This window comes from Saccharomyces kudriavzevii, assembly GCF_947243775.1.
Source record: "Saccharomyces kudriavzevii IFO 1802 strain IFO1802 genome assembly, chromosome: 14".
In the NCBI taxonomy this organism is placed as follows: Eukaryota; Fungi; Ascomycota; class Saccharomycetes; order Saccharomycetales; family Saccharomycetaceae; genus Saccharomyces; species Saccharomyces kudriavzevii.
Window position 1 is genome coordinate 740318 of NC_079285.1, and position 14316 is coordinate 754633.

Sequence of the window (14316 nt, forward strand, 5' to 3'; positions counted from 1 at the left end):
ATTATGAACAAAAATCGATCCGGATCGCTCGCTCCATTCTTTAATATGTTAGTGTATTAGTTCGTTGACTTGTTCTTACATTTAATTTATACTTACTTCTTTGATGTAATCAACAACGCTAGACAGATACACACAGGAATCAAAACTGAATTGAACGGCTACTAAAATTACCGCCAAATATTTCAAAATCATGTGCTTTTCGATAGCTTTCATGTTTTTCATCATTATTTTGCTATTTTAGCGTTGATTAGGATGTAATTGGACGAAGTGGAGCAGCTATTAGCAACTGGAAGTCCTGTTGGCCAAGCTTTTATAATGATGATTGATGGTCGGAGAAATATTTCCCGATCAGGGAAATATGTTCCGCTTTGGAATTGGCAGGTTCGAGCACCGAATAGTATCTCAAATAGTAAATCCTGCCCTGTGATAGTGCCAAAAAGTTATTTACGGGTGATGATTATTGGAAATGGTCCCAGGACGGATTTACCGCCTTGTAACCAGATCCTGATCGCGAAACTAAGCGAAAGAAGAACCAAAGGTTGCTCGATAAGTCATTGAACTAAAGGCCTGTAAGAAAGTTATGTATCTTTCCAGATTCATTCATATCCTTGAAAAAAAAATGCCGTGCGAAAGCGTCTGCTTCATAATGATACCTGAAGTGATGTTTGGCTCTTTCCCAAACTTAAACTTTTTTACTGGATGCAACATAGACTAGTTAGATTTTGACGGATAATCATAATTAAACATGACCTGAGATGCATTTCAGAGAAGTGATTAGGACTTGAAATAATTCCTTCTGAAGCGTATTCAATACATTCAACGAAGATGTTGCATATACAATGGTTGATCTGAGAAACATGTAAATATGATCCCGTCCAGATTTTTTTCTTCAATTGTTTATAGTTCTTATTGTCTTTTGTAAATCTAGGATCGCAGACAACTCATTTTTTTTAGCAGAAGTTTTTGATGGGCAAAAAAACCGTAGTTTCAATGACGGTGACTTCCTTATAATCCTCGAGGTTGGATAACATCGTGCAATGATTATTTCTAGGAGCTTCCGCAGTTAGTGCTTTCCGCCGGTATCATTTTCTGATAGTTCAACATTTCAAAAGTTAAACGCAACTTAATGTGACCTAATAACATCAAAAAGAGCCATTTATCACAGTAATCATAAATATTTATTTCTTACAATTCTCTTTTTTCAATTATCCCAGGCAAAAATTCTCTAAAGCTAAAACTGTTGCTAAAATTTGTTTGCGTGTGCATTAGGGCGGTATTCTCTAATTTTATACATTCTTAAAGGATCCAGATAAACGTTGTTAGCACTTTGTGCCACTGACACTTTCCATCGTATTCCTTTTAGTTTCGAACACTATTGTCTATTGTTCCTTTAATACGGCATCATTGAAACACCGCGTCCCGTTTAATGTCATATTTGAAGCTTGATTCATTGTGACTCTTCGAGATCCCGCAACCAAAATAAACGACATTTTAACATCCCTAGCTACTCAGATCTAGCATCAAGCTTAAAAAAGGTAGGCTGTTAGCACTTAGTTTTATGGGGAGGTCTGGCAGAGCTGGAAAAAAAACCGTTAGCTTGGCTTGTACTGTTTGTAGGACACGAAAATTGAAATGTGATGGGAACAAGCCATGTGAAAGGTGCATAAAGCTAGATACACCCAAGCAATGTATCTATAATGTTGATAAAAGGAAGGACAAAAGAACGATTCAAAACGGCTCTAGGGGGTTTTTGTTCAAGAATCGAACTATCAATAATGATTCTGGTAAAAATGAAAAATGTAGTGAGGACCTTCTCCACCATCTAAATAAGGTAAAAACGCCAGAATTGGACTTATATGTCAATATACCAAAATTTGGTGCAAACGACGCCTTGACTGTTAATGATGAATGGAATAATTCTCCCTCAATGGATTTTGACTTCAATGATTTCAATACTGAGGGGACAGACCTCGATGACTTTTTGAATTTATTGGGGGATAATTCCCATTCAATAAGACAAAAAGATCTCCTCTACTCACCAGGTGGCACATGCCCCAATGGAGTAGCTGAAACAACTGAGAGCGAAGAATACGCCCCCCAAAGGTCCCGGCTGATCGACGTCTTGTTCGAAGATGAATCTCATGTTGTACCAGGAATATCGAAATGGCATCTTCTTGACTTGGAACTTCGATACGGAAATTTGGAATCTATAGAAGGAAATAGTGATGAAAAGTTTTTACTTTCAACCGCATTGTTCCTCGGATCGTTAACTATACGAAAGAGGGAGTTATTAAATCATTCAACCTTAGAAAATTATCCTACTGTACTGGAGAATGGCATATCAAAACTAAGCGCGGATGCCTTTAAGTACTATAATATTGCGAAAGCCCTCATTCCAGACCTGCTCTCTCGTCCTACAGTTGACGGTTTTTGCGGTCTCGTTTTGATGGCCAACTTTATGACAATGATGACATCTTTGGAGGGCCAATTATACTTGAGCATAAATGCTTTGCAGCTTGCTGTTGCTTTGAATCTGAACGATAGCGACAACTGTAAAAAATTGATTGAGGCAAATGGCGACGGAATTGGGTTAATCCTATTATTTTGGAACGTTTGGTGTTCTTCTTGCATGTTGACAACACTCCATGGGAGAAATCCCTTTCTTCCCTTAGAAGATATCACAACACCTTTACCCTTTGAAATATACTCCGGCAGTAAAAAGAATGAACTGTCGATAAATTTTATGCAAGTAAGAATCCAGATAGCTGCACTACAAGGAAAAATTCTTCAGGAAGTATATACATCTAATACCGTTAACAAGCTTCAGTTCATAAATTTAGAGAAAGAGCTTGAGAAAGTTTCAATTCAAGTTACTAGGTTGAAGGGTTCTCCGATATTTGAAGAACGTCTTTTTTGCAGGAGTAGAGTTCTAATGTTAGAGCTTTCTTGTTTAAGAGCCCAGGCTTCTCTTTTATTATATCGTCCATATCTGATCAATCAAACATCCTTACAAGCGGTAACTGTGGCAAAATCAATAATTCACGAAATATGGAGTCATTACACGAAGCAGTTCCCTAGTAACAAGAAGGAAAGACTAGAACATTTGGATTGGAATTTCTGTTTGCCGTTAAGGACTGCCTCGCTAACTTTATGCGTTTCGTGTATCATACTCTTGAGATATAAGCAAGCCGCGAAGTTCTTAAAAGATGATGAAATTTTTGAATGTGTTTTAGCAATGGAGATATTGCAAGATTTAGTTCAGGTACTTCCAATTGAACAAAAGCTAATTAACTTAGTTAAAACTCCCAACAGCCCAGTATGGTCGAGAGCTGATGGCTTCGTCCAATTTTGGGGATGCATGCTTGATCAAAAATCATCCTAGCTGCTTTTTTCCACGATTTTTAAGCAAAAAGCTGAACATGAGGTGGAAAGAAAACAGGCAAATGTTTTGTGAGGTTATACTAAAAGGATATCCGAGAATTGCAACGAACAGTAGGCACCCAGCTTCATGCAGAAGAATTATTGCTGAGTTCTTCAAAATACGGAACTCTTATCGTTTTCCTCCCTAGATATGCTTCTGCCTCTGACACGTTCGAACACTATGACGAGAAATAAAGGCATACTTTGAAAGATTTCTTGTGACAATCCAGAGATTGGTAATTGGTAATCATCTTTAAAGAGAAATATGGAAAAATCTACTTAAAAAGCACTATTACATATAAACTAGCGTCTTGAATCTTCCCCTAACATACTGATGATTTCCTCGGCAATTTCAACTACGTGAGTCTCAAGCGCAAAATGGCCGGTATCATAGTAAACAATCTTCAAATTACTTACATCTTTCCGATAACCTTCAGCTCCGGCAACACTAAAAATAGTGTCATTTGCGCCCCAGGCAACCAGGACAGGGATGTTTGAATCTCTTAAGAATTGTTGGAATTCTGGGTACAGCTTTACGTTATTCTGGTAATCAAAAAATAACTCCAATTGAATGTCAGTCTGGCCGGTGCGTTGCATTAGCGCAATGTCCAACGTATAAGCAGCAGGATCAACAGCCTCGATATCTGCCACTCCATCATGGTACTGAGAAATGACATTGGCCGGATCTTGAACATAGGAAGACAGAGCTTCAACAAACGCTGGATCACTCTGATACGATTTCCAATACGCTTTCAAGGGACCCCAAAAGCGGTCATCCAGACCCTCTTCATAAGCATTACCGTTCTGAGAAATAATAGCCGTAATTTTAGAGGGATTCTTCAAGGCTAAGCGGAAGCCCACCGGAGAACCATAGTCAAATATATAAACGAAATACTTTTCAATCTTCAAAGCATCAAGCAAATATCCAACAGTATCACTTAAAGCGTCGAAGCTGAACGTGTAGTCGTCCGGCGTCTCTGAGAACCCGAACCCAGGCAAATCTGGGGCTATAACATGGAACTGCGAAGCTAGTAGAGGAATGAGGTTCCTGAACATGTTGGAGGAGGAAGGGAAACCATGTAGCAATACTATTGTGGGGTTACCTGCTACACCTGCTTCACGGTACCAAACCTTCGCACCGTCTTGAACCGGAATCTTATGAAATGTTGCGATAATACTTGACATACTTGTTTATCTTTACATTTGATTATGGAAGATCTCGTTCAGAATTATCCAAACCAACTAAGCTGCGATTTATATACACATTTTGTGAGCTTCTATGACTAGGTTCCTACTGCTTTTGGCTCCTATCGTTTTTGGCTCCCATCATTTTCATAATTGTGTCAATATAGCGTGCGGCGGAATCTAGAAACAAATGACAGATGAGTCGCAAGGCTGTCTGTAAAAACGTTGAAACGTTGGATTATCATACCCCTAGGGGTGAGGGTAGTCAAAACGTGGCCTTCGCCGAGATAATGCATACTGCATTGGATAGTCTTGTGTTTATTCCGGATACTTTCTTTTGAGAAGACGGAAATTGATGAAACCGTAGGCTGTGTTAGAACGAGGACCATCACTCGGTGACTGGATTTTACGCAATACAGTATGGTAGACTGGCTTCGACTACCATAGCTAGCGCCATTGCTTTTTTTGCGTAGTCTGTGTGTGCATTTGTGTGTGTATGTGTGTGTGTTTCAGCGAAAGCAAAGGGAGGCAATGGGAGTAATGGCCGCACTTGACCATCTGTCATAATGTTTGCTCTATCCAATATTATTCATGAAAAATAAAGACTTTGAAAATCCATGATTTTTTGGGTAATGTTTTAAGAGGCAGTACACAATTGTTTGGAAGGCATTAAAGAAAAGGAATTCCAGAGGAAAACAATATTAAATAAAAGCTTCCGTTACGCTTTCTTATCGACGGGTATGTATAGTTACTTAATATATGTAAAAGAAATAACCTACTCGTCTCCACCGGGTGAAGTTGCCGAGTCAAGGTTGTGAGTTTCTTCTTCACCGTGTGCTGATAATGCATCAGGAATATCGCCTGGCGCAGACTGAATGGTAGATGACGTGTGGCCTTGCTCTGACGTTGAGGCTTCTCCTACTTCAATTTCGGAATCGTTACCGCGGTTAGCAACACTAGCTGGGCCGCTGGCGTCTCCATCAGGACCAGTAGTTAGCCTGTCTGCTTCATTGGAAAATTGACCATGAAGTAGCGATAAATAGCTCGGTCCTGCTTTGCTGGCAAATCTTCCCCTTATTTTCCAAATAGCCTTCCCTACACCTGCCTTTGTGCGTTGGTACATAGAAGTGATAATTGAAAAAAGGCATAATCCTGATCTCACAATGTTGTTGACAACTCTATCGGTATTGTTGTTTTCTATCAATCCATCATCATTTAATCTAATTTCTCCAAATCTTGCAAACCCTCCGTTTCTCCTAATACCCTTATTGTATATAAACCATGCGGTAAATAAAATGACTAGGAGAATTGCAATGAATACAAACGCGTAGGCACCAGCATTTACAGAGTATTTTTCTTTAAACTCCTTTACTTTTCCTGGGCAAGGGTGTGGTGATGAACGGGTATCCAACCTCAGGCCACCTTTACAGGTTGATAGAGGGATCTTTCTATAACCAGAAGATTTAAAGTACTCTATTAAATCTGGTTCCTTCTTACAAATATCGGCAGCATTGGCTGGGCTCAAGCCACTGACTAATCTACAAACACCATCATGGGTTTTATGATAATTATAATCACACTCAAAGTCCTGTCTTGTACAGGAACAGTTTTTGATATTTCTTGAAAATTCAGAAAGAGGAACATTCCCAATGAAACATTTTTCATCAGTTTTGTGTAAAAATTCGGTTCGATGGCCAAAAAGGCAATTAGTTTGAGAACCCAAAAGAGAATATTTATAATCTGAACCCTTTTTACCGGCAATGTCGAAATAACATTGCCTCTCGAAGAGATTTCTAAAATCGATTGTGTATGTCCTAAATGAACCACTTCCCATATTTTTCGCTTCTCCAAATAGCAAAAACCTCAAGGCAGAATCTCGGGGAACGGTGGTTATGTCCTTCACCAAAACTTTATCATCGCAGAATTTATAGTCCTTCCATGTTTTACCAGAATTAGTGGAGTAAGAAATTGAATCAGTTTCTATGCTTTCAGGTACCAAAACTAAGATCCCACCATGGTCACCATATTCCCATTGGTGGGGGCCCTTCTTGACTTCAGCCCAGGTCTCCCCTCCATCAGCGGTGAAGAAAGTGGAGCATTCTTTATACGGCAGAAGACTCTCTCCAACGTTTCCTACACCAAACATCATCCCTAACGCGGAACCAGAAGAGTATGTGTCTCTAATATCCTTACGTTCGGTGTAACTATGCAAGTGCAGTGAGCATTCATCTAGTGATTTGGAATTGCAAGAGAATTTATTCCCTTCCGAGTCCTTCTTGGGAGGCTTCAAATAGGTCCAATCCGATCCTTCATTGAAGGTGATCTTTGTCTTCAATTTTTTGACTTCGTTATTCTCAAAAACATTTTCACTGTTGGAAACAACATTAATGAGAATAACACCCTCTAAACCTTGAATTTTTTCAAAATCTACATAGCCACGCGTATTTCTGTTAACAGTATGTTCCAAGGTGACAAAAAAAGTACCGTTTGAGTTGGACTTCAAAAGATTACCAAACTCGCATCCTTGCTCTAAATTTGTTGCTAAATGCAAAAATACCGACCCTCTTTCAGATTCTAAAACAGTGAATGCCTCCTGTTTTCCAGCATCTTCATCATACGGGAATTTGGCCTCGGCAAATTCTGCACCATCAATAGTCACATATGCCCTCAATTCATCGTTATTCCCTGGGACTGCAATAATAATATAGCCGCCAGTGGACAAGTAGTCAATGATGTTTTCAAATACAGTTCTTTTATCGTTGTGAAAAAAATCTGCTGAAGAAACCAAACTTCGTGTTTGTGAAGATTTTTCCTTCACTTGGCACATGATCGCATCCTTATTAGAAGGATATTTGAAAAGTGAGCCCGCGAACTCACAATGAATTGCATTATCTAGCATTTCAGTAAACGTTTCGCCACCATCTTTGGTGAGGTATGCTACGGCATGACATTCTGGACTTAATGGTTCACAATCGTTGCCACCATAATAAATAAACATATTCTGATCTTTAGCGTTAAAGTCTAATGGCATACCTAATTGCCTGGATTCAGGTAATTTAACAATCATAAAAGAATATCCTCTATCGTGGGTGGAAAAAATGCTACCTTTAGAGCCAAATAGATAGGCTGACGAATTGAAGTATGGATTGAAAACAACTTCGACAATTGTTTCACCGCTAGCGTCAAACTTTCTCATTGTCTGTCCACCATCATGAGATACATAAGCATCTCCTCTTGCGTCTACTATGACCAGTGATTCATCCGCAATTGTGTCAAAATATTGATAAAATTGAACTTTGAAGTCAAATTTGTTTTCGGTAGCCACTATCTCCTTACTATTTGAGCCCTTCTTCGGAATTCCGTCACACGGGATGTCCACAGGTTCAATTTTCATTGGTGTTTTACATTTATCACCTTTAATTAATTGCAGTGGCTCTACTGATACAGTTTTCCCCTTTGAGTTATCACATATATCAGAAAGAACAATCAAATTATAATCTGGTATGCACTGCCCATTTGCGTCCCTACCAAATTCAAATGAGCATTCGTAGTCAGATGGAGCACAACTGTTACAAGGTGTTTCATGTAACAGTGAATCTTCAAACGTTTTATTTACTAGACAGCGGGCATCCTGTTTCCTCCTCATATATTTGTACTTAACACCATCAAGACACTTCCCTTCAGCCAAATTCCAATCTTCATAATCCTTTTCTTCGCACGATTTGTGATCAAAGGCTGCTGAAAAATCAATTATATAAATGACATATCCAGAAGGATTTCCTGAACTGTGCCTGGGAATTTCGGCAACCCCATATATGATGAATTTTGTTCCAGATCCATCTGGCGTTGCGTTAATCAATGTATATGGGAGGAAATCCGTGTCTAGCTGGTTTTCAATCCATGTTTTTCCTTGGTCTAAAGAATAGTGAAATTCAAATTTAGAGCCGTCCTTTCTATCCGATGAGTACGGAATATGTACAATAACATTACCCAAATTACCAGTAGCAAATAAGCCAGTTGAATTCCGAGCTAACTTCCAACTTAAGCCACCATCTCTGGAAATAAAAGTAGCAGGAACTTTCCAATCGAGTACATTGCCATCGCTAACGACAGCACCTGCCATTACGATCCCGACAGTAGGTTCCAAGCCCCAAAAACGGTAAAAAGAAGGGTGAAGTGAGCATCTCTCGGGATCAGTAATATCACATTCAAACAAGTCCGCATTTTCTGGATCAACAACCTTTAAATTGGACCATGTGAGACCGTTATCAATCGAGATTTTGGTTTCCTGCTTACCTACGGTTTCTTTATTTTTTCCTTTGCCAAAACGTTCAAATGAAGCTTGAAACGAAGAGAACATTGTCCCTTTCAAGAAACCAGGATTGTAGAAATCTATATTTCCCAACCTTTCGTTTGGTGTCCATTTAATGGGGGAAAATTTTAAGCCTTGAGAATCTGATATTAAAACTTCTGAGGTTAGCGATCCTGCTTCTTTTGTATTGCTACTTTCTTTGAATATAGTCAAAATTATTCTTCCCATAGAGTCTCCGTACCTCTCTGCCACGTTAATATATCTTGCTTGGGTGGGTAAGTGCGCCATTTGAAAGGTAGACAAATCTCGGGATACCCAAATCTCCATAGACGACATCATATTATACCTATCATTCTGTGTTAAGACGAACACATGAGACTTTAGTATCTCGTATGAACGAACCATTTTGTCCTTAAATTGATCAAATTCTTTCCATGATTTACCCCAGTCGGTGCTCAAAACCAACTGCGAGCTACTAATAGTAAAACCGTTTTCCTTTTCCCAACTCTGGAAGAGACAGAGTACCGGAGCATCGTTATCATCCAAATCAGAATATTCGCTAGACTTAATGAAGTCACAGCGGGAATCCCTCAAATGTCTATCTTCGTTCATTCCTACGGAAGATTTAACGTTAAAAAAGGAATCCCCACCATCATTGGTTATGTAGATTTCCTCTGTAATATCCACCAAATGAGGTACGTTTTCCTCTGTAGTATTCATCACATTCAATTGTTTTCTATATCTATCACAAAACGCTATAAAATACTCTTTTTTCATAGGATAAGTTTTTACATAACAACCACCACATGAAGTATGTTCACTAGAAACATCTATTGTTATAGGCCTCCACGATTTACCTTGATCATCGGTGATGTATAATTTTGGCACTCCGGCTACGTAGGCAATAGCTCTTTCATGTCTACGAAAGGGGTCAATAATCAAATCTGCAATATCCTCTTCAATTCCTTTCACTTTTTCCCAACTTTCCCCTACATCAAAACTTATCCTCACTGAACCCCCTTCTCTCCTGATAAATGTGCTGGAATCATCAAAGAGTAATATTTTTCCGGAATTTTCAGAGGAGATCCTGGTTACTTTAGGGGTGAATTCCTCAGCATTGATCGAGGAAACAACTAGAAATGCCCATACGACATATAGGCCACGAAGGAGTATCATAAAACGGAGATGTCTTTCTATTCTTGATCAATTCGCAAAATTTTTCAATATCGCGAAGCCTTATGTTGAAATGACTAAAAAGGAAGGAAGCGGACAAAGATGTCGGCTGCATAAACATCGTCTGATGCAACCAGTTTTAAGTATTTCGAAATGCAGGCTGCGTTTCTATGCCACCCGATTCGGCGATGACGATTTTAAATTAATCATATTCTCTGTTGGTATGGCTGATACTTGATGGGGAAAGGTAATGGGCGCAGCTACGGAAAAGATTCGGCTACTAAATCACCAGAGATAAGAACAGCAGCATAAAAATTATTGTGTTGTTGGATCCACTCAGCATTTCTGCCGAATCGCTGTTTCAAAAAACCACAATCTAGAACACTCTTACTGGGAAATAACTTCCAAACAAAAAAGATATATTTTTCGTATACAATCGATGCAACTAAACATGACATTAGAAATTACGTATGGTGGGCACCCGCATTAACATAGGCGGGCTCTGAAAGCAATATGGAAGTGATATTGACATGCAGCCACACGATTGGACTTTAACTTGTTCGCTTTCGTTCACATCATAATTTCCAGCTAATCAAAAGGGAAATTGTTCTATAAAATGTTTATTTAGGTGAGGAAGACTCGACAGACCTGCTTGCCAAGTATTTTTTTAAGCAATAGAGTTTGCCAGCCCCCCTGAAAATGCTAATGCCCATGTGCGACTCATTCCATTATCCAGATAAGTGGTTGAATCAAAATTCGAATCACTGAAAAATGCATAGGAATCGGCCGGGTCAAATAGCGCTTGATTCAACTTCAGTATACCTGTCCAGCCGCTTTCAACTGATCCAATAATTGGCGCGATTTTGGTCTGCCATTCTTCTTCGACAAATGTCTCTGAACGGATATTAGAAGAAACTGGTGTGATGGGTAACATATGAATACCGTGGATATATTCTGTGTTTGTTCCAAAGTAGGTGGTGTAGTCGATAATGTTGTCGAATAAAATACCACTTACTTTATTGCCTATGATTTCTTCAGGTTCGACCGTATTGTCATCTTGGTAATAGAAATAATCGTTCATTGAATCCTTCATTATACTAATCATTAAGTCACCTCTCAATTCCATTGATAGATCACCAATAGCTGCCCCCCATAACTTCATAGCATATGCAAAATTGTAATCTTCACTACTACTCTCTTCGTTTTTACCGTTACCGTTCTCATAAAGTCCAGCTGCCCAAGAATGACCGTTGAACCAATCAAACATTCTCGATTGTGCAAAGTACTCATCCTTATCAGATGGGTTTGCAACATCCCTCACCAATGAATTTACCCAATCTTTATTATCGGCGGCCCAGGTACCGTTAAGTTTAGAGTCAACATAGCCGATCACGGCTGCTGCATGAATAATGTAACCATAATGGAAGTGATGATCATTGTAATAGGTATTACCGAAATCATATTGTGTGCTGGTCGAAGCCCAATCCCCTGAACTGACTAGACCGTTGAATTTTGTATCGTAAACTAGAGGATATATTTGCTGATTTTGTAGCAGGGTATCAAAGGCGGATTTAATGTTTTTTAAAGTACTCTCAGTTGCGGCTTCATCTTGAATGATTTCAGACACTGTTAAAAGGATGTAGGAATACTTGTCGATCACTTTACCCAAGTAATACGTGTTTAAACCGCTTATACTCTCGGAAATACTGACCTGTAACTCAGAATTAGCGACTTCAGCTAATAATTGCAACTGTTCTACAGAATACTCTAATGCAGTAGAGCCAAGTTGAGAGGACCATGGTAGCCATGATATTTGTCTGTTCAAAGATGTGGAAAACTGTAAACTTGTCGTCAAATAACCGTTCATTAGCCCCTTCGTAGTGGAAGCAAGTTGAATGCCCGTGTAAGAGTTTTGCATCGTATCACTAAATGAAGATTCATGATGAGGTAAGGCAAAAATCATTGTGTTTCCTGATGCTGACTCACCTTGAGTGGTGTAAGAAAATTCATAGGTAGCTGAGGAACCATCAGAAACACCTTGCACTTTGAAATCAGTAACATACATGCCTGCAGCTTGATCATAATAGACTTCATAATCAGTCTCAGAAGGTGCCACCGCTAATTGAATGATAAGTCCATCGATACTTGTGTTTGCTTCGATTTCATACTCTGAAGTCACCTGTAATGAAAAGCCGGATGAAGTTAAATCATTCGGTCCTATCGCATAACATAACCAAGTAACCCCATTCAAAAGAGTGACACGATATTTGAGAATGCCTTGAGCTAAATTTCCTGATGATTCAGAAACAACCGTTTTGAAGCCAACACTGGAACCAATCTTGGCATTCAAAGAGCCATGGTATATACCGGTTGCAAACCCCATACCTTGAACCAAGGGAATTACCAAACAGTCCGAAGAATCATTAGACTCTGATAGTACAACCCTTGTTGAAGATAGGGTCATTTCATCCACCTGCATAGTCATGCTTGAATCAAAGTTCGAAGCGGAGAAGATGACATGGGCAATTCCTAAGGGATTGACCAAGTATTCGGAGTTACCGGAACTGTCAGAATTACCGTAGGCATATTGGTCTTCTGTTGTGTGTTGAACAGCAAATCCATAGTTATCGGAAGATGTGTATTTCCATAATGAATAAGGATACACAAATGCAGGGGATTCTTGGCTACCAACTATCAAGTTTGTGTAGAACTTGTTTGTTTGAATCGGTCCACTGCTTGACACCCCATCAGCTAATGACATAGGATTTGGTGATCTTTCAAAAACAGTAGGCGGTTCATCTGTCGAAACAGCATTGAAAAGGTTCACAATAGTTGTGGTTGAAGGATTCTCCGTTGTCGTAGTCATGCTACTTGTTGAGATCGACAGAGAAGACGGGGAAATATTTGTTTGTTCAAAAGACGACGAAGAAGAAACGGTAACTAGCGTTGAAAATTGGGACGAAGAAGTGGTAGCTAGCGTTGAAGATGGTGACGAAGAAGTGGTAGCTAGCATTGAAGACGATGATACATAAACCGTATCTAGTGTTGAAGACACGGATGTCATCGTTGAAGATAGTGATGGAGAAAGAGTGCTTCGTGTCGAGTTCGATGAATAAATTGGACTTACCGCAGGCGATTGTGATGGAGAAAAAAGAATGCTTTCTGTTGAATTTGATGTATAAATTTGGCTTTCTGTCAACAATGCTGATGGAGATGAGGAAAGTGTGATCTGTGTGGGATTCGATGGGTAAATGGGGTTTGCTGCTAAAGATGATACTGAGTAGACTGAGCTCTGTGTCGAGTTTAATGAATAGAGTACAGTTGAGGAAAGATGAGTCGAAGGAGTACCGGATGACTTCTCACTTGTAACTCTAGCTGCACTTGTGCTGATCGCGACAGTATATATTGTTTTATTCGAAGTCAATGAAGAAGGAACGATTTTTGTTTCCTGAAATGAATAGGAAGGCACTTGAGTTACCAATGGGTTATTCGTACCTATTGAAACAGAAGTTAATAGTGTACCGTTCAACTGGGTCCCTGAGATAGGCAAAGAAGAAGAAAACAAAATTGACGTCGAGGTGCTGGCAGTCTGAGATAATAATGTCGTGATTTTACGCATTGTTGGTGCACTGGAAATAGTTGAAGCCACATCGGGAAGCGAACTTAAATTGTCTACCCAACTTTTAGTACTACTGAAGCTACCATATGTATTAGTCTTTTGACCCGTCACAGCAGGATCATTGCTAGAGCCTGAGCTCAAGGGTTGATATGATTTGCTTGCATAGTTTGATGACCACAACGAACCCTGCATCACTGTCCTTGAAGTGGAATCTCTACTCTGTGAATTAATTGAAGAAGTTGTTGCTTCATTCTTCAACGAAATTTTTAAGGGACTTTGAGAAGATGCTGATACTCTTGTCACAACTGCCGATTGTGCAACATAAGGTTTGCCCACCGTCGCTGTTGTGTATGTTAGAGTTTCAATTACATCGGTCTCCAATACTCTATCGGGATTATTCGATATGAAACTTATATAAGAGCATTCGACAAAACTTAAAAGAAATATGATTGACAGATATAACTGCATATTGACTGGTTTTTTATTGGTGTATGCAGACTGTTTCTGTGGTTAAATTTTTATCTTTTTGATGACAGGCACCAGTAACATACTTGATACTCATCCTGAAACAAAACTGCATTAAGTATTTATATATAATCTATTGTAC

At 39.2% G+C, this 14316-nt stretch overlaps 4 protein-coding genes across 4 annotated transcripts; 1 reads left to right on the forward strand and 3 right to left on the reverse strand.

Annotated features, from left to right (window-relative positions):
• Nucleotides 1–1558: 1558 nt before the first annotated feature.
• PUL4 (Pul4p) lies at nucleotides 1559–3382 on the forward strand (the record flags this gene model as incomplete). The annotated part of the gene is made up of 1 exon (XM_056230991.1): nucleotides 1559–3382. One exon carries the CDS (start codon nucleotides 1559–1561, stop codon nucleotides 3380–3382), a length of 1824 nt encoding a protein of 607 aa, XP_056084855.1.
• A 341-nt stretch (nucleotides 3383–3723) lies between these two features.
• SKDI14G3870 (epoxide hydrolase) lies at nucleotides 3724–4605 on the reverse strand (the record flags this gene model as incomplete). Its single annotated transcript, XM_056230993.1, has 1 exon — nucleotides 3724–4605. One exon carries the CDS (start codon nucleotides 4603–4605, stop codon nucleotides 3724–3726), a length of 882 nt encoding a protein of 293 aa, XP_056084856.1.
• A 775-nt stretch (nucleotides 4606–5380) lies between these two features.
• SKDI14G3880 (uncharacterized protein) lies at nucleotides 5381–10093 on the reverse strand (the record flags this gene model as incomplete). Its single annotated transcript, XM_056230994.1, has 1 exon — nucleotides 5381–10093. The coding sequence occupies one exon, from the start codon at nucleotides 10091–10093 to the stop codon at nucleotides 5381–5383; it is 4713 nt and encodes a 1570-aa protein (XP_056084857.1).
• A 664-nt stretch (nucleotides 10094–10757) lies between these two features.
• On the reverse strand, nucleotides 10758–14177 carry DSE4 (endo-1,3(4)-beta-glucanase; the record flags this gene model as incomplete). Its single annotated transcript, XM_056230995.1, has 1 exon — nucleotides 10758–14177. One exon carries the CDS (start codon nucleotides 14175–14177, stop codon nucleotides 10758–10760), a length of 3420 nt encoding a protein of 1139 aa, XP_056084858.1.
• Between the last annotated feature and the right edge of the window lie 139 nt (nucleotides 14178–14316).